The sequence below is a fragment of the Genypterus blacodes genome, unplaced genomic scaffold, assembly GCF_046128005.1.
Source record: "Genypterus blacodes isolate CSIRO-AG114 ecotype Tasmania unplaced genomic scaffold, CSIRO-AGI_Gbla_v1 ptg000039l_1, whole genome shotgun sequence".
NCBI lineage: Eukaryota > Metazoa > Chordata > Actinopteri > Ophidiiformes > Ophidiidae > Genypterus > Genypterus blacodes.
Genome location: NW_027466852.1, coordinates 4,643,024 through 4,661,966, shown reverse-complemented (window position 1 = coordinate 4,661,966; position 18,943 = coordinate 4,643,024). Strand labels below are relative to the sequence as shown.

At 43.8% G+C, this 18,943-nt stretch overlaps 2 protein-coding genes and 1 long non-coding RNA gene across 5 annotated transcripts; 2 read left to right on the top strand and 1 right to left on the bottom strand.

Moving 5' to 3' along the window:
- The first annotated feature begins 879 nt into the window (after positions 1-879).
- adgre5b.1 (adhesion G protein-coupled receptor E5b, duplicate 1) lies at positions 880-11,685 on the top strand. Of its 2 annotated transcripts, none has more exons than XM_076147927.1 (17): positions 880-1,232; positions 3,759-3,833; positions 4,023-4,172; positions 4,293-4,424; positions 6,450-6,593; positions 7,072-7,115; positions 7,277-7,390; positions 7,517-7,670; positions 7,808-7,927; positions 8,054-8,253; positions 8,359-8,547; positions 8,790-8,984; positions 9,138-9,355; positions 9,490-9,648; positions 10,449-10,617; positions 10,762-10,863; positions 10,977-11,685. In XM_076147927.1, the coding sequence occupies exons 1-17, from the start codon at positions 1,202-1,204 to the stop codon at positions 11,016-11,018; spliced, it is 2,238 nt and encodes a 745-aa protein (XP_076004042.1). In that variant the 5' UTR covers positions 880-1,201; the 3' UTR covers positions 11,019-11,685. The 2 variants fall into 2 exon arrangements, with proteins under 2 accessions (XP_076004042.1, XP_076004043.1); XM_076147928.1 differs by having other exon boundaries at positions 881-1,232; positions 6,453-6,593.
- An 86-nt stretch (positions 11,686-11,771) lies between these two features.
- Positions 11,772-12,113, bottom strand: LOC142996825 (uncharacterized). The gene is made up of 2 exons (XR_012961784.1): positions 12,025-12,113; positions 11,772-11,986 (listed from the first exon to the last, which is right to left on the bottom strand). It is a non-coding gene; the product is annotated as an uncharacterized LOC142996825 (long non-coding RNA).
- An 822-nt stretch (positions 12,114-12,935) lies between these two features.
- On the top strand, positions 12,936-18,775 carry LOC142997024 (long-chain fatty acid transport protein 1-like). Of its 2 annotated transcripts, XM_076148189.1 has the most exons (14): positions 12,936-13,318; positions 13,650-13,788; positions 14,030-14,285; positions 14,532-14,699; positions 15,281-15,350; positions 15,938-16,029; positions 16,374-16,483; positions 16,717-16,764; positions 16,840-16,926; positions 17,036-17,162; positions 17,337-17,474; positions 17,729-17,893; positions 18,097-18,243; positions 18,321-18,775. In XM_076148189.1, exons 1-14 carry the CDS (start codon positions 13,149-13,151, stop codon positions 18,476-18,478), a joined length of 1,875 nt encoding a protein of 624 aa, XP_076004304.1. In that variant the 5' UTR covers positions 12,936-13,148; the 3' UTR covers positions 18,479-18,775. The 2 variants fall into 2 exon arrangements, with proteins under 2 accessions (XP_076004304.1, XP_076004303.1); XM_076148188.1 differs by having other exon boundaries at positions 16,717-16,926.
- Positions 18,776-18,943: the final 168 nt, after the last annotated feature.

Genomic DNA, 18,943 nt, shown 5'->3' with positions numbered 1-18,943 from the left:
TGTGTGTACATTTTGTTCGCAAGCTCAGAACATGGTGTGAAGAGACACTGATGCCTGTGTCACAGATCAAATCATCTTTTTCTGATAGGTTTAGCAGCAACACGATCAACGGATGTTACCACACACATTCTAGGCCTTGCAGCAAAGCGTGTTGCTTGTTTGCAAGATTTCTCCAGTTCAGTACAGTTCACAACAGTTTTGATGAAACTTATGATGATTTATACAGGATAGACCCTCGATCAATACAAGCAGCTTGATCCATTTGAAAAGCTACCGTTCCTTATGACAAATAAAGTAATGAACCCAGCATGAACCAAACTAACCAATCTCTTTAACCAGTGGGGTCTTCATTATGAATCTTCTTTGAATGGTCTTTACTGTGTGAGAGTCATGGTGGGGTTGAATACGTTCCTCATCATCATCAGTGGAATTGAGGTGAAAGGGCTGACATTTTAGGGAAAAAGTGGGCTGGGGAAGCGGAGGAGAGGAGGAGAGAGAGCAGGAGTTGGGGGAGAATGGGAACGGATATTAGATTACTTACTGGCAAAACTCAAGTGAGGCAGCAGCTGTTTACATGAAGCGTTAGTCATCTGCCTCTCTTCACTCTCAGTTCCACCCTCCTCTCTTCAGCAGCCTCTCATGAGAGGGCTGTGAATGGCTCCTGAAATGGAGCCCAGTGGAGCATGAGGGCAAAATGTGAAAGAGAGAGAGAGGGAGAGAAAGATAGAGAGAGAGAGGAGGGGAGAGAGTGGGGGAACTGAGCAGGCAATGCGATACTGGACCGTTGTGAGAAACCTTGCATGGAAAGAGCAAGAATAAGGAGTGTGTGAGGGGCTACACACATTGGTGGAAGGGGTGGGGAAATAGTAACACAAAGACACACAGAGAGAGAGATAGAGAGAGAGGGGCGGAGAGTTAGGGGAGTGAGTGAGGAGGTCGAACTGAAACACACAATCAGAGAGGAAACTGAGAGAGAAATCTAAGGTTAACTGCTGTTTTTCCAGCCTCACACAGCGTATTGGTCTATTTCATTTCAGTCTCTCTGTGTTTTCCCCCCCAAAGTTTGTATTTCATGGAAGCTGGACCCTAACTAAGAAGAAGTCTATTGTGAGATCTGCCTTTGTGCCTAATAAGAAGATCCAATTCTCCTGTGGAGGGAAATCTAAGCTGCTGTGAGAAGCTGAGAGAGTCTCCCACTGACATGGAGTTTAGAAAGGAGCTAATTATTCTTGGTAAGTCTATCAATGAGAGTGCGCGCGTGTGTGTGAGTGTGTGTATGTGGCAATTTGTGAATTTGTGTAGGCTGGGAGATAACAAAGTTACACAAAAAATGCCAGTGAAATAATGTGAAGAACTGTACTTCTACTTTTTGTTTCTAAACTGAACTGAACTTCATGTTTGTGTGTGTGTGTGTGTGTGTGTGTGTGTGTGTGTGTGTGTGTGTGTGATTTCGGTGTTCATTAAGCTCTGGTGGTTTAAGTCAGTTGCATTATATTGAGATGTGTGTGTAATATTCTGCCTGCCCTGACACGTTTTAGTATGATGAAGTCGCTTGACTAGTAATGACTACACAGTTGAATCAAGTTTATGTCACAAATCGAGATTAATTCATGAAGCAGATTTGAAACATCAACCTGTGTGTCCAGGTTGCTGTCCTCTGTTCATTCTGATGGCTTCTGTCACATCAGGTCATTCACAGCAGCCTGTCAGAGGAAGGGTAGATGTGTCAGTGCTGGAGCTCACCCCAAGAGTCAATAGAGATCACTGATTTGTCACAACTATCTCTATATATGTGGTAAAGTAAAGCCAAACATTCATAGTCAATGCTACACATTTTCTTCCAGGATTTTACAGAACTTTCATCAAAGTATCTCTACATTCTGTGTATTCTGGTTTAGTGAGAAGAGATTATAATGACATGTTGTTTCCTAAACACATAAGCAGAAATACCATATATATGTCATGGTGCATGAAATCTAGTAAAGACTGTCCTCCTACACATTATTTACACAATTTAATTCCTAACATTTTTGTTGTCAATTACTAAATGTTTACTGATCTATTAGTTTTCATACTGCAGTGTGGTTTCTCAACCATGACCCCCTAATTCCCTCTTGGCCGCATGTTTGGTTTTGGGTTCATCACTTCATTTGGACTGTTACTGTTATTGTTGTCATGGAAGTATTTCACAGTACATGTTTTTATAGAAACAATAGTTAGAGTGTTAAAGCAGGTATGACAAAAGGTCAAGATTTAGTTGAATTTAAATTTATTCTCAAAATATTTCACCTACTCCAACAAATACAGAGATACTTCAAAGAGTTAAGCACAAGTCTCTAAATGTGGTCACGTTGTTTTCCATGATGTGTGATACAGTGTTGATTCCATTTATTTTGAAATAAGAGGAGCGCTTTGATGACTTGATTGTTTGATTGTGTCTCTGTTCACAAGTTGTTAAATGTCCCACCATAATAGGGCAACATTAGTTTGCTTTATGGTTAATTTAATATTAGTAGTTTAATCAAATATTTCACTTCATTTTGCTTTTACTCTAATATTTCCTGAAAGCGGAAGCAAAGACGCAACAATTCAAATGACGTTCTCACAGCACTGTCACACGTCCTCATCCTTTTGCTAAAGGTTTCAATAAAATATTCCTTACACAGGAAACAGAGCAAAATGAAGTGTCACATGTGCTCGCATACAAGACACCTGTTATATGCAAACATGCGCATGCAAAGAGATGCACAAGATACAAAATATAAAAGGAAGTAAGGAAGTAAGGAAGTCATAAGTGTTTAGAAAGCAAAGCTTTTGAACCTTTACTCTCTATCAGGCCTCAGCACCGCAGGCTAAAGACAAGAGCAGAGACAGACAATAAAAGCACATGGAGACAGACGAGACAGAACAGACCTACAGAGTGAAACACAAGAGCTCTCATTCAGCCACTGTGCTTACTGCTCAATGAAAGTCAGCTGGGACCAGAGCATAAAGTCATTCTTTGTATATGTTGAGGCCTTGGTTTAGTTCACAGTCATTAGAATACCCTAAGTCACACACACTTTCTCTCACACACACACAGACGTGCATGCACACACACATACATTGTCAGTGTCAAATTCCCGAAAGAGGGTTAAGCACAGCATGGATGTTGTGTCTGGTTTTCCTAAAGTGGCTTGACTGTGCGAGCGGGAGCCTCGTCATGCAAAACAGAGGGCTCACTGTGGCTTGGAGATGAGTGTGTGAATCATGGACGCAGCAAACTGTACCGTGAAGCAACACTGCTGCAAGAAGTGGAGGAGATGATTGTGAGTGGACCCCAGGCAGCAGAGCAGCTTTAGAGGGGCAGAGACTCAGTGACGGGTCAGCAGCTATAGACGATGTCATTATGTTTAGTGCTGGTAAATGTTATGGTGTCGCTGTGTTGCTACATTGCCATCTAATTGTATATCTAATTGTATATCATTGCGTAACTAGATAAAGCACATACTCTCACATAGTGTATACATACAGATATACATATTTAGATTCACGTTTTTTTTTTATTATACCAGGCGTCAAGAACATTATTTAACGCCCCATGCAAATTAAAATGAATCGCCATCATCGTAGATAGAATCAATCTCTTACAAATGCAAGTGTGGTCATAATCTGGTCATAATCTCTCTCTCTCTCTCTCTCTCTCTCTCTCCCTTCTCTCTCTCTCTCTCTCTCTCTCTCTCTCTCTCTCTCTCTCTCTCTCTCTCTCTCTCTCTCAGGGTTAGTGTGTATGCTGAGGAGAGGTGTCCCTGAGGCTGGCCGGGGCGACAGTTCAAGAGGTGGCAGTTCTGTTGGTAATAATAACAATAATAATAACAACCAAAAGACATTATGTTCCTTTGGAAAGAGCCTTTATTGACTTAATTGACATTAGCTTAATTTGGTTAGAAAGGAACACAAGGTCAGAGTCACAGTGCCATCATTTGTACCTACAATTGTATTATCTGTGTGTTCTCTTCGTGTGTTTGTACTCAAATCTACAGATGAAAATGAGTGTAAGGAGGTAAAGGACAGATGTGGGCCTAATTCAGTCTGCAGCTACAAAAATGGCGTCGTCAGCTGTCGGTGCCGCGAGGGCTTCAACCACACTGAAGGAAAGGAGAACTTCACAGGCTTTGTTGGACAGTGCCTAGGTGAGCTTGTGTGTCCGTGTCTGTGTATCTGTGTGTCCGTGTCCGTGTGTGTGTGAATATGTGTTTACGATGATGTGTCCTCTTCTTTACTCAACTGTCTTCCCTTCTGTCTCCTGTCAGACATCAACGAGTGCATTCTGAACAAGGAGATCTGCGGTTTCGGGGCTAAGTGCTCTAATGAAATGGGGAACTACACTTGCAAGTGCCATTCAGGGTACATCAATAGCCGTGGCAGCCGTGGCAACTGCACAGGTGAGCTTCGAGCCTGCTTGTGATGCTAAATTTCTAAAGGTACTCCACCCTAACTTAAAGTTAGAATACTTGCATACGTGCATTTATTTCCTCTTTTGTTTCCAAAATAATCAAAAGGAACCTTAAACAAGTATTAAGTTTAACATTTCCTCTTTGCTAAAGCTAGTGAAGCGACCCTCTCAACCTTTTCGTTTGGTAGCTACACTCGATTACCAAATCAAATCAATAAAGGATGATCTCCATTCTTGTAAGTAGCAGCAACTGAAAACAAAGCGGATCAATGAAGTGACCAGAAATTGCTATGTGTTACTACATCCCACGATAAGAGGGCGTTATTTCATAGTTTTAGTTGATTTTCATCCACTTTCGAGGTTGGTGTTACCACCTTTGACTCACTCCTGTAGGGAGAGGGGGTTCGTTTGTTTACAGCTTTCTTTCACACTGAGCCCAGTAAAAGCACCATGACTGCAAAACTGCATCCAACATTGTGAGGAAATGCTAGATTTAGTCAAAAATGTACAAAATGGGGGCTGAAGCTTAACACACTAAAATGGAACTCAAGTGCAAAAGAAAATCAGTGTGGCTGAGTCTTGTATGGAAAGGTTTTACTGATTAATGTTGTGGTTTTCTCAAACTTTGACAAGATGTAAAAACATCTCGGCAAGTTGAGTCCAAGAGAATTAACCTAGTAGTTCATTTATAACCTTACAGTGTTCGAGTATTTGTTGCTATTAATTTCCGCAGTCAGGGCAGACATCGCTGGCATCACACAAAAGGAAAAAATATACCACCATAAGAAAAACGTCAGTTGAGCTGTGAAAGACTGTTGTTCCCCAAAACTGAACAGCAGGGATACAAAATGTACAACCAAAGAAAAACATGTGAAGCTAATGATGATGAAGCGATGGGACACACTGGGATTTGGGATATGGGCACTGATTTACAATTGCACTACAGCCAAATAAATCTAATTTGGATTTGGATCTCCAACTAAAACTCCACTGGCAAGTCAGTGCCAGTGGATGAACTCTGCTCTGATGTCCATGTATGGTATGCAGTGGACATACGTTCTCTGAAAATGAGAAAGAATTCCTCCTCTGTCCCGTCTCATTGCTGTTGAAGTCACTGCGGCTGAGTGTATTTTTCCTGTAGTTGTAATTTATAGATACACTCTAAACCAACAGTACCTCCAGTTCACAAATAGATTTATGGAGAAGTGCTCTACTCTGCCTCTTGGAACACCATGACACACAGTGTTGCTCTTTTCCTTCCGCCAGAGCACAGGCAAGAATTTCCAAATATGCTTTATTTGAGCCTCTCTTACCTCATACAGTTAAAATGCCACAATGGCCCTTTCACAGTGAGCAGAATATGATTCCAAGCTGCACACCGGAGCATTCATTTGGGACCTTACCTATTACTGTAAAACTGAATCAAATGTGAAGAGGGTGATTGTCTGTCTGTCCTTGCGATGTAAAGGCCCTAATAGCCAAAATTCCATTGTTACAGCTGTGAAAGAGACAAATTGTCCCAATTGAGACAGGCTCATACCAACAGTGACTATCGCAACAATGTTACATCCGATCACAGTGTTTCGAAACACAGCACAACTCAAGCCAACAAATAAGAACTCAGAGGCACTCAGAGTGAGTATACCTCCTCCAAGACAGAGCAGGCCTCCAACTCCTCCACTTATTGAAGAATGAGCCACAACCAATCAAACTGGGCAAACAGTTAAAGCAGAATAACAACAAATCAAATGTCATTTAAAATGTAATTCTACATTTTAATGACAATCGCTCCAAAACTGTTGATTAAATCGCCCAACCTGCCACAGAGTTTCAGTGAGATTTATCTGAAACTCATGTCCTTCCACGTTAAAATGACCAGTTTAAGACTGTTAGTCTGGAAAAATGCAAAATAATCTCCCCAAACTCCTTCCTTTTGAGGACATGAGTCATTATTTAGTCTCTGTCTCTGATTATGTCTCTGACTCTGACTCTGTCTCTGCTCTCTCTCCCCAAGCAGACGTAGATGAATGTGAAGAAGCTAAAGCACAACACCAAAGAATCTGTGGGAACGGATCTTGTCAGAACATCCCCGGGAGCTATTGGTGCAAATGTCCCAGCGGTTACACTAACTATGGCAACCAGAGGACTCAGTGCTCAGGTAGGCCTTCTTCATTTCCACTGCTTACTCCATTTCAATTCTCTCCAGGGTGCGTAGGAAGAGGATTTATGCAGTTTATTCTAAATAGTACTAAGCGGGATGATTTTTAAGGTGCCCACTCAACTGCATTGACCTAAATGTTAAATTAGATAAAAGTCTATTATTATTATTATTATTTGGGAGAAAAATTAAACCAATAAAAATGATTCCTCCTTCTAGCATTGAACTCCTAGATTGAGGTCCTATTGTTCGCACTCTATTATTGGAAGTTATTAAGCATCTTTACTCCTATTTGTAAATTCAGTGAAACAAAAAAGTTCTAAGACAAATAACCACCTGGTGACATGTAAAGATTATGAGTTGTACAGAGATTTACAGTATTTACAGTACTGACTCGTATCAAAGGCACTTGTGTGTTGTGGGGACTTTGCATTGTGCTGTGTGTTTGTAAGACACCTGTTGTCTCTTGTCCATGTAGAGCTGGACTGTGACCACTTCAAAGGAAACCGTGTGCCTACACAGGTGAGTCAGATGTTTACTGAAGAATTATTAGAATACTGGAAAAGTGCAGCAATAAGCAAGAAATGAATCAATAACGTTTTTTTTTTTTACATATATATATAGGGTAAAGTGATTGTATTATTCTCCCTCTCTCTCTCTCTCTCTCTCTCTCTGTGTGTTAGTCTGTTGGAGGCTTCTTAGCAGATATCTTGACCATGGTGAGGAACAACTGTTTGGCTCTGTCCAACCGTGACTCCACTGCACAGGCTACAATTAAAGGAGAGGTGCTGCTGAAGGTCAGGAGCAAAGATGAAAACCACACACACTCACACACACAAACACACACAGCGTACAGGTGCTTGACTGCACATACGAACACAATCACCTCACGTAATCCCTCTTGTCTCTTGTGATCTGGACAGAAATTGTTCACAGCTACGGACACTGCCCTGAGTGTAGGTCACCTGGAGAGTAGTGAGGATGTGAGCGGGCTGCTCAGTGCAGTGGAGGACGCCGTGAGGCTCATCGGGCCCCAGCTCAAGAAAAGCCTGACCAGGATAGACACCAGTGGGACAGGTAACACCTCTTATGGCCAAAATAAGCCGACTAACACCGAATCAGATGGTATATGTGAGGTTCAATGACCAGGTGATCAGAGCCTGGCTCCTTTGAACTGTTCTGTGGGGACTGAAGTGAATGCTTTGCTTGAGTAGATGGACAGATCGCTGTGCAGAGGGGGAAAACTGCTCCCACTGGACCCCTCCATCTGACCACTGAAAATGCAAGTCTGGACACTGACTGGGCAACGGCAACTGGGACCGGACCATACCCTGGTACTCTCCTCTCCTCTCCTCTCCTCTCCTCTCCTCTCCTCTCCTCTCCTCTCCTCTCCTCTCCTCTCCTCTCCTCTCCTCTCCTCTCCCCTCCTCTCATCTTCTTCTTCTCACCTTCTCCTCTAGGTTTCGCTCTGGCTGGGTTGCTCAGCTACAAAAACCTGGAGAAATCTGTTAATGACTCCTTTGAACCGATGAAGGAACTTGAAAGAGATGGTGTGGCTCCGTCTCTCCAGGTCTTCTCTAGAGTTGTGTCTGTCGTGGTCTCCAACCCGTTCACACAGAACCTGACCCGCCATGTCAACATCACCCTCAGACATCTACAGGTACCCCCCCCTACACACACACAATGAGTTGCTCCTTTTGATCGCTGTAGTCAAATCAGTCATAGACATACTTTGATGTCTTTGTTCTGTGTTCTTGTGCGTTAGGAGACAGAGAACTCTTCAAGTGTGAGGTACGTCTGTGCTTATTGGAAGGTGGGACAAGATGGACAGGGAGAAAAAGGGGCCTGGTCCAGCGATGGATGCAATCAAAGTTTATCCACCACCACTCACACTGTGTGTACGTGTGAACATCTGAGCAGCTTTGCTGTGCTCATGGCCCTCTACCCCATGGAGGTAAGGAACACGCACGCACGCACGCACGCACGCACGCACGCACGCACGCACGCACGCACGCACGCACGCGCACACACACACACACACACACACACACACACACACACACACACACACACACACACACACACACACACACACACACACACACACACACACACACAAACACACAGATGTATATATAATAATAATGCAGCAATTTCAGTTGTACACCAGCAGACCTCATGTATCTTCTCCTCTAGCACACCTTCGGGCTCCTGTTGGTGACGAAGATCGGGTTGGTCCTCTCCCTGCTGTGTTTGGTTTTGTGCATCCTGACGTTTAAGTTCTGTCGCTCCATACAAGGGACGCGCACCACCATCCACCTGCACCTCTGCGTCTGCCTCTTCATGGCCGACCTCATTTTCCTCGCTGGTATTTCACAAACCAAACCTGAGGTATGTGTACTGTATGCCCCAAGCTAGTGTGTGTGTGTGAACATGGCATCTGTAGACACATTTTGAGTGTAAGAAGTGGATAGTTGTGTTTGAGTAAACTATAGGAGCATCCATATCAATGCATTGGCTGTCATTCCATTCTTGTTTTTTCAGGCTGGCTGCAGGTTTGTTGCTGCGTTGCTCCATTTCTTCTTCCTGGGAGTGTTTAGCTGGATGCTGTTAGAGGGGGTGCAGCTGTACCGTATGGTGGTCCAGGTGTTCAATGCCACAATCCGACCCCTGTACCTATTCGCCTTTGGGTATGGGACACCCTTTGTTGTCGTAGTCCTATCTGCCATCATCATACCGAGGGGATACGGCACAGATGAATAGTAAGTGTGTGAACAAAGAGGTTAAAGAGAGAGAAGGAGAGTTAGTATGTTTGCGTGAGAGCAGTTATGTCAGTGGATTGCTCAGATCCTGTGTTATCTATCTCGCTGACGTAAATGTGTTTCCTCCCCGGCAGCTGCTGGCTCTCCCTTCAGCACGGACTCATCTGGAGCTTCTTCGGCCCGGTGTGCCTCATCATCATCTTCAACGTTTTCTTCTTCATCGTCACCGTCTGGAGGCTCGTCCAGAAGTTCTCCAGCCTCAACCCGGACCTCTCCAAACTGCACAAAATTAGGTCAGCCTGTGTACATATGTATGTCTATAACATGTCTGTGTGTGCGTGTGTGTGTCAGGGTCACAGCAGAGCTTTGGGAATTAGTAAATGGATGGAAAGAATGTGTGAGAAGCATAAGGAATGTATCGGCTGCACAGACTCTTGCTCCTTAGCAGGGTCCTACTGATGAGGGGGTTTGCTGCCTTGTCACCGACCCAACACCCTTCTGCTGATTTTTCACCACTCCCCACTGTATTTTGTCTTCGCTCACTGCATTCATGGCCAACGCTGTAACCACCCAGCTTCAAAGTGCATCTGTGATTTAAAGAAACAGAAAGAAGAGGAGGATTTGTATCATTTCATATCTGTGATGGATCATTGAGGGGTCGTGTGTTTCGGCGTAAGAGTCATGAAAGCTTGTGACTATTATTCAGTGACTACAATTCGGTCGAATGACAAATGAGATCATGTCTGTTTATGTTTTAGACAGTGGCAGATGATTTACTGTGTCTTGGTGTCACGTCACATCATGTGTTTCGTGGGAAAGAAAGACCAAATAGCAAAATGGGCCCATAAATGCACCTTAGAAGGCCAAAAGCTGTTTAAAAGTAGTGTTTAAAGGTCTCAAAATACATCTTTAATGTTTGTCTACAGATATGAACAAGCTTACGTCCTGATGAGAAACTATGCTGCTCTTTTATGCTGTCTTTTCTCGAGCTCCCATCCCTTCTTTCTCTTCCTTTCTATCCTCGAGGGTTTTTCCTCTTCCTCTCTGGCTCTCTCAGTCTTCATGTTCTCTTCTTCTCCTGTGTCCTCTGCAGAGCGTTCACAGTGACAGCTATAGCCCAGACGTGTGTGCTGGGTTTAATGTGGATCTTTGGTGCCTTCCTGTTTCATGAAGGCACGATCGTAGAAGCATATATCTTCACTATCCTCAACAGCCTTCAGGGAGCGCTGGTCTTCATCATGCACTGCCTACTGTCAAAGCAGGTAAGATATCTCTCTCTCTCTCTCTCTCTCTCTCTCTCTCTCTCTCTCTCTCTCTCTCTGTGTGTTTGTTGTTAACAAAAAAAGACAAGTCAACTGGGATTACTGCCCCTGAATATGTTCATGATGTTTTGTTGCCCCCTACAGGTGAGAGATGAGTATGCCCATTTCCTCTCCTGTATCTATGCAAAACAGAGGACGAGATACTCCGACTTCAGCAGTACCAATCCTTCTAGTTCTCAGTCACAAGTAAGCATCTCTCTCTCTCTCTCTCTCTCTCTCTCCCTCTCCCTCCCCCCCCCCCCCTTTCTCTCTCTCCCTCTTATATGCCTCTGACCTCGTATTTGTGTGTGTCCATGTAGGGGTCGCGGAGTGCGCAGCACACCGGAGAATCACAAATATGAAGAGGTCTAACCTTATTCTTCCCCAAAGAAACCCATCCCACCTTCAGCCTTATTTTAAAGAAACAGTTCACTCCAAATGGAAATTGAAGGCTCTATGGCCGTTAAACACAGGCTCCGGTGGCGATAGTAATGTCGTAACTTGTTGTAAGGTTTCGTTTTGACTTTACACGTCACCCAACCCTTTGTGGACTTATTTTCACACGCTGAATAGACCAATAAAAAGCAAATTGACTCCATTCTTCTGGAAATCCATAAAGATAGTAGGTGCAGCATCCTCTTGATGTTGTGTTTCCAACTGCATTGTGGGTGAAAAGGTTTTTCCAGGATTGAATCCCTTCAGGAAATCATCCCATCAGAAAAAGTTAGTGGCAAAGTCTTTATTTAGGGACCACCGAAGAGATAATGAAGGTACAATATGAAGTGATTAGTTCATGCAGATCATATCACACTCATAATATAAGAGCTGTGGGAGAAACCATTAGTATTATACAGGCTATTTATTTTTGAAATGCAGACTACAGGGCCCTATGTAGACCACAACAACACAAGTCTATAGTTTATGCTGTATTTTATTTCTGCAATAGATGTAAAAAATAATTGTTGTGCTCTTTGTTTATGGGTATTGAAACATTTCTTCCTATTTGCGGTACTGAACAAAGCTCAGTGTTGGGTATCGAGATCATGTGTAAACTTGATGAGGGAAATGACTCATGAAGTGCCTCTGGGATCCATCTTAATTTTTTCCTGCAAATCTCATGCGGGCTCTTGCAGTTTGGACTTAATGTCGATTGCGTCTTGGATAGTGAACAAAATAAGCGATGTATTATCACTTATGGCTGTTATTTGAAGAAACAGGTATGGTTTTCCTTTGACAAGCCATGTTTCCTTCCTATAGGCTCAGTGTTTCTGTGAATTTCTTTGATTTTTTTTTATTTGATTTTCTGTTCGGGAAGCTTCTCAAGTGTCCTCTCATGAAGGGAATTGCCCGTAGCTTCTTGCAATCAACCTGAGCTTATAGAATACAACTCAGAGACCATTCTTTTTGTGTTCTGCACCATTAGAGAATACTGTATATGTGACTAGAATGTAACATATGGATGAAATAAGATTACGTTTTTACAGCAGATTTAAAGCTTTGAGTTTTTACATTTTTATTATTGCACTTTTCCTTTGTAAAAATGCACAACTTCAGCTACACAGTGCATGGAATAATCAAGACTTGAGGACCTTCCAGACTCATTTGCAGAACTAGAATAAACAGTTTATTTGTTGTAATAACTAGAAATCTACCAGGTTAAGGCCAACCCAGTAACATTGACCTTGATAGATAAATCAGCTGTTTTCAATGTATAAAAACACCCGAATTGTGAAAGTGTCTAGATTGGAAAAGAAAGCAGAGGGTGTACTGTATATTTATATGTTATATTTACATTGATTTTGTGTGTGACCCTGCTGGAGGCCAAATGCAGAGCACGTATTGGGTTCAACAACTAAACTGTTCCTCGGTTCTTAAGTGTGGCTGCATTGTCGCTTAGACTGTCAATACTTTGTTATCCATGCATTGCAAAAATGTTTTATGTGAAGAAGCCACAGTGTTTGTGAATGTAAGAAACTTATTGTAAGAATGTGGCTTTCAAGTTCAAATTTATATGAAGCTATTTTTCTACCTTGGTATTGTTTTATATATGTTGTTTGGTATTGTTTTCTTAACAGAATATGCACCACAAAGTTTATTAAAGCTTCTAATTAGAGAACATATGGTGGGTGTTTTATTTACATGTACCCTATAGGACCCTTTGGGACAAGAGAGAGAGAGAGAGAGAGAGAGAGAGAGAGAGAGAGAGAGAGAGAGAAGAGTAAAACTAATGACGCAAGCTGTGCCGAGCTTTGGCGCTGCAGCACAGTTGCCGCCTCTCTCTCTCTCTTTTACACACACACACACACACACACACACATTTCAGTTCACTTCCTTCTTGCTCGAGGACTGAAATACCTGCGGTAGGAATCGGGTATCCACCAATACAGTGCTTCAGAAGTTGAAGGGGGTTTATAGGTGTGTGTGTGTGTGTGTGTGTGTGTGTGTGTGTGTGTGTGTGCCTGCCTGCGTGTGTGCGTACCCATAGATCCACTATGCGGCTGCTGACTGTAGTTGTTCCGTGGCTCAGTTTGTTTGCGGTGATAATGCTGCTCTCCTCCTCCTGCCTCTGGAGCCTGGTGGCGGGTTTGGGTCTGTACGTGTGCTGGAGGGGCTGCTGGAGGTCCATTTACGTGGCTCTGTGCACCTGCAAACGAGACCTAACGTAAGTAGTTTGACTTATTAAGAGATGAGTGTGAGTTAGTGTGTGTGTGTACTTTGACAAAATCATCCATTCATGTTGGATTTAAACAAGAGAACAAGTTTTCACATGAACAAGAAGCGGGAGAGCAACAGAGAAGAAGCGCAAGGAAGGAAGAAATATGGATAGATACAAAAAGGAAACCAAAAGGGAGAAATTAAAACAAAGAAAGATAATACTTGGGATTCAGTCTTACCTCTGAGCCTAGAAATAGCTGCTATACAGTCAAGTTAAGTATAAGAACTTCAGACATGTACTTCATTAAATGTACATTGTTACGATGTTTTCTTTAAAGGTGTCTGCTTGTTATACTTCGAGTGAGGTTCTCTATACGCAGACACCTGAGGAACAGAAGCACCATCCCTGCCTTGTTTGCCCAGACGGTGGCACTGCACCCAAACAAGGCTGCCCTGGTCTATGAGGCCACAGGAGAGGTAAGGACACGATAAGAATCACATGCATTCTAATTACTCTAATGCCAATGAACACGTCCATATGTATCTACTCTAGCTCTAGTTATGCTCTTAGCTGTTGGTTTAGGAAGGAAATGCGCTTACGATTTCTTGTGACCTGAAGTTCTTTTATCTACCTTTGTTGAACACACTTATTGTAAGTCGCTTTGGATAAAAGCGTCTGCTAAATGACCGTAATGTAATGTAATGTATTTGCCTTCAGACGTGGAGTTTTGTGGAGCTGCAGGAGCGGTGCCATGCTGTGGCTCACTGGGCGCTGGCACAGGGCTGGGCTGAGGGCGACGTGGTGGCCTTGTTCTTGGAGAGCCACCCTGCATTGGTGGCTCTCTGGTTGGGCCTGGCTATGATCGGCGTCGAAGCTGCGCTGATCAACCACAACCTGCGACAGCACCCACTGCTGCACTGCGTCAGGGTGTCCGGGGCCCGGGCGATGGTGTTTGGCACAGAGCTGGCAGAAGGTACAGTGCACATCAGATCAGACTTACTGTAGGCGTTGTATGATCACCAGTGTCTTACTTGCACCTGTACATTGTGAGGCTGCTGATCATATTGGCTAATGGGTTCATTTAAACATTGTTGTATCTGACATGGAGCTGTCATCATGTCAGAGAGGTGCTGAATCTGTTTTATGGGGTAATAAGATCGTTAAATCCACTATGTTAGTCTACAGCCCTGTTAATGTCTGCCTGGTCTGCATTGGTCAGCGGTGTCACAGGTGAGCGACTCTTGGCAGCCCTGCATGCTGTTGTTCAGCATCGGTCAGCAGGATGATGACGACAAGCTCCACAGCCTCCCAGTGCAAAATCTGGACCCCCTGCTGGCCTGCTCACCCAAACACCCACCACAGCACACACTGCGAAAGGAATTCAACGGTGAGGAGCTTGTGTGTATGTGTGTGTGTGGAGGTGGGGTGGTTGGGGGGGGTGTATAAATCAGTACCAATGCAGTACCTTTGTTTTACATAACAAGCCATTACATGTCAGTGTTATCTCCTGGCTGGCTGTTTGTTTCTCTCTCACACACTTTTTTAGATCATTATACTACTGACCTTCGCTGTACACACACACATACACTAATATCAAACTTGTCGTATTGCCTAAGATGTTACTTGCACAGACCATACAGTTAGTTTTTGCTTTATAAAGTAATGTATAGGTGATACACCTTTCATCATTCCGTCTCCATCACGTACCAATCTGCATTGTTCATAACTTGACATTCCTTAGATGATACTCTTCAAGTCTTTGCGTGTACAGCCTGTGAGACATACTGATGATTTAGAGGGGGGAACACAATCCTCACAATCAAGGGGCGAGCATGATAAGAGATAGTCTATATAGCACACATGTATGAACAAGACAAGCATGAGGAAGGAAAGCCTCCTTAATATTCAGGTCTTAAACACTTAAAGATTGTCCTATGTTCCATCTGTCTCATCTCTCTGCCCATACAGATCGATTATTCTACATTTATACCTCCGGAACAACAGGAATGCCAAAGGCAGCCATAGTGGTGCACAGCCGGTGAGTACATCTGTGATCTCCTGTAACCTTATGTACACTTACACTGATAGACTAAATCAACACCATATCAACATTTATTTGTATTTATTTATCGACATTTTTAAGCCTGTGACTCATTTATCACTGTCACTGACTGATGTTTGCCCTCCAAGGTCACAAAACCTGGTCTGTGAACGATCAATAAAGGGCACACAGAGCCAAGCGTCTTGTCTTATTCAGAAGAAATAGAAATGCACACACACACACACACACACACGCACGCACGCACGCACACACACACACACACACACACACACACACACACACACACACACACACACACACACACACACACACACACACAGCATGCAATGAATGTGAAAATGTTAATGAGGATTAGAACAATTCAGGCAGTGTTTATAGGTAAGAATCAGCAGGCAATTATGGGAGTGAACTGCTTCCTCGGAGAATGAAGGGATGGTGTAACCTTCCACACACTAGATACAACAAATTGTACAAAGGTGTCCAACCTGTCCCACCCAGTGTGCACTGGTAATCAGAGGACAGGTGATGCTGCATGTGTGTCAAACTGCCCATCTGTCTGTCAGGTTTTACCGCATCGCCGCCTTTGGCTACCGATCTTTTGGTTTGCGGCGTGATGACATCATCTACAACTGCCTCCCCCTCTATCACTCTGCAGGTTGGCCTCACTCTCTTGTCTGCTCCACACACTGTAATTCCTTGCATCCTTAAGCCGTATCACTTTCAGTTCATGTAATCATGTATCATGTGTCAATGCTTTGATATTTATCCCCCTAGAGGCTTAAATAAAATGACAACGTTTGAGTCAGTTGTCAGCTGTGTGTGTACACCTCTGACCTCTCAATGCTGAAGGTTTCAGTGTTTATGAAACTCTGTTGGATATTAACTGAGTTTAATAAATACTGTGAAACTGCAATGGTACACCACAACCTGTGTGTGTGTGTGTGTGTGTGTGTGTGTGTGTGTGTGTGTGTGTGTGTGTGTGTGTGTGTGTGTTTTCAGGTAACATCATGGGTATAGGTCAGTGTGTGCTCTTTGGTCTCACTGTTGTAGTTCGTAAGAAGTTCTCTGCCAGTTGCTTCTGGGATGATTGTGCCAAATATAACTGCACTGTGAGTACACACACACACTCAACACACACACACACACACACACACACACACACACACACACACACATGCAGTGTGTACAGCTGTAGGCTGGTTATACTGTGAAGTAAACTTTGCTGTAAACAAGAAGCCATTCATGTTGGCCTCCCTCTCTCTCTCTCTCTCTCTCTCTCTCTCTCTCTCTCTCTCTCTCTCTCTCTCTCTCTCTCTCTCCCTGTGTATGTTTGTGTGTGTAGGTAATCCAGTACATAGGTGAGATCTGCCGATATCTCTTGGCCCAGCCAGTAAGTCCATCTGAGGCATCTCACCAGGTGCGTGTTGCTATAGGTAACGGTCTCCGTCCCGCTGTTTGGGAACAGTTCGTCCGCAGATTCAGAATCCGTCAAGTTGGGGAATTCTACGGTGCCACCGAATGCAACTGTAGCCTCATCAACACAGACGGAAAGGTGTGAGTCTGTGCATGTTACGGTTGAAGACTTCCACTGGTGTGGGAGAGTATATGAGTTGGCCTGCTGTGTCCCCTGTTATGCACATGTCATACTTCTGCTTGTCCAGGTGGGGGCGTGTGGCTTCAGCAGTCGCATTCTGCCCAGCTTTTACCCCATTAGAGTGTTCAGAGTGCATGAGGAGAACGGAGAGCTGCTCAGAGATGCACAGGGACTCTGTATACCATGTGTACCAGGTACGCACACACACACGCACACGCACGCACACACACACACACACACACACACACACACACACACACACACACACACACACACACACACACACACACACAAAGTCAATTAAGGATTAAGAGTTTAAGTTTTTAGTGCAAATGCCCTTTTTTTCCTCCCTCCATCTCCCTGTTCAGGTGAGCCTGGTGTGTTAGTGGGACACATCAGCCACAACGATCCACTCAGGAGATTTGATGGCTATGCTGATCAGGATTCCACCAATCAGAAAATAGCTCACAATGTCTTCAAGATGGGAGACTGTGCTTATGTCTCAGGCATGTTTTTAATTCCTGTGTTTGTCCTTAGAGAGCACACACAAAGCTGGAATGTCTTTGTGATGTTTCCCTGCCTTCCACCCAAAGCATGCTGGGAAAGGCGCCGGACAGAAGATAATGACTGAAAAAGATTACATTTTGAAAGATAAAACAATAAGTGGTTGACGATGATAATGTTAATGACACTATGATGATGAAGATGAGGACAATGATGGTGTCTGTCTGTTGGTCTTGTCCTCCGTTGTGTCTCCTAGGTGATATTCTGGTGATGGATGAGTTTGGCTACATGTATTTCAGGGACCGCAGCGGCGACACCTTCCGTTGGCGCGGAGAGAACGTGTCCACCACAGAGGTGGAGGGAGTCCTCAGCAACCTGCTGGGACATGCAGACATTGCTGTCTATGGAGTGTCTGTGCCAGGTAAGTTAATGTAGTGAGAGCCAAAGATAAGAAAGACACAACAATTCCACACAAGATCAAACAGCTGGATATACGGGTTGTACTTCAAACATCTGTGGATTTCTTCAGTAATTCCTTCTGTACACAAAGCTTCTGTCCTTTTTAAGAAAACTGAAGGGGTTCAGTTGTTTCTCTGTCTGTCTGCGTCTCCTGTGTGCATGAAGGTGTGGAGGGAAAGGCTGGCATGGCGGCCATCGCTGTGACAGAAGGCCAGATTGACCTCAATGTGTTTTTGATATCAGTCCGGAAAGCTCTCCCCTCCTATGCGCACCCCGTTTTTGTTCGGCTCATGCCGTCCGTGGACACCACGGGTAAGGACATAGAGACTCACACATGTACGCAAAGCCAAAACACTCAAAAGAAACTAATTTTCTGCTTTTGTCCTCAGGTACCTTCAAAATTCAGAAGACGCGGCTGCAGAGGGAAGGATTCAAGCCACAGCATTCCGGTGAACAGATTTATTTTCTGAACAGACGAGCTGGCTGTTACCAGGCTGTTACTCCTGATATGTACAGTGCTGTCGTGGAAGGGAGAGTGTGTCTGTGAGACAGGAAGGTATAGGAGGAGATGCAGCCTGAGAGAGAGGGGGAGGGGGGGACACAGAGAGAGAGAGCCAGAGAGAGAGGGAGAGAGAGAGAGACACAGAGCGAGAGAGGGAGACAGAGAGAGAGACAGAGAGAGAGAGATATGTGTACATATGCAGTGGGTGAAAGAATGAATGTTTCAGATTTTGTTGGATAAAGAGATGAAATATATGTTGTATATATCTAACCCTAACCATATTACCTTTTTATGTATAATCCCAATGATTGTTTATATGTGTTTGCTATTAAACAGTCATATTTCTTGCTGTTATGCCACACTGTACATTGAGTAGTTGTAACAAGATTAAAATCAGGGCGGAATAGCTAAAACCAAATTCCATTTTCAGAAGAAGATGAAGAAGAAGAATCCTTTAATCCTCCCACAGAGGGGAAATTCAGTTCCTCACTCTGTGGTTATTCTTTCATT

What these genes read in the sequence shown, in the direction of transcription:
- adgre5b.1 (XM_076147927.1), top strand. Translation starts at nt 1,202, where the DNA reads ATGGAGTTTAGAAAGGAGCTAATTATTCTTG. An exon ending in CTTTGTTGGACAGTGCCTAG is followed by an intron (nt 4,173 to 4,292) that starts GTGAGCTTGTGT and finishes GTCTCCTGTCAG; the next exon opens with ACATCAACGAGTGCATTCTG. An exon ending in CTTCTAGTTCTCAGTCACAA is followed by an intron (nt 10,864 to 10,976) that starts GTAAGCATCTCT and finishes GTGTCCATGTAG; the next exon opens with GGGTCGCGGAGTGCGCAGCA.
- LOC142997024 (XM_076148188.1), top strand. Translation starts at nt 13,149, where the DNA reads ATGCGGCTGCTGACTGTAGTTGTTCCGTGGCTCAGTTTGTTTGCGGTG. An exon ending in ACCTGCAAACGAGACCTAAC is followed by an intron (nt 13,319 to 13,649) that starts GTAAGTAGTTTG and finishes TTTTCTTTAAAG; the next exon opens with GTGTCTGCTTGTTATACTTC. An exon ending in GCCATAGTGGTGCACAGCCG is followed by an intron (nt 15,351 to 15,937) that starts GTGAGTACATCT and finishes TCTGTCTGTCAG; the next exon opens with GTTTTACCGCATCGCCGCCT.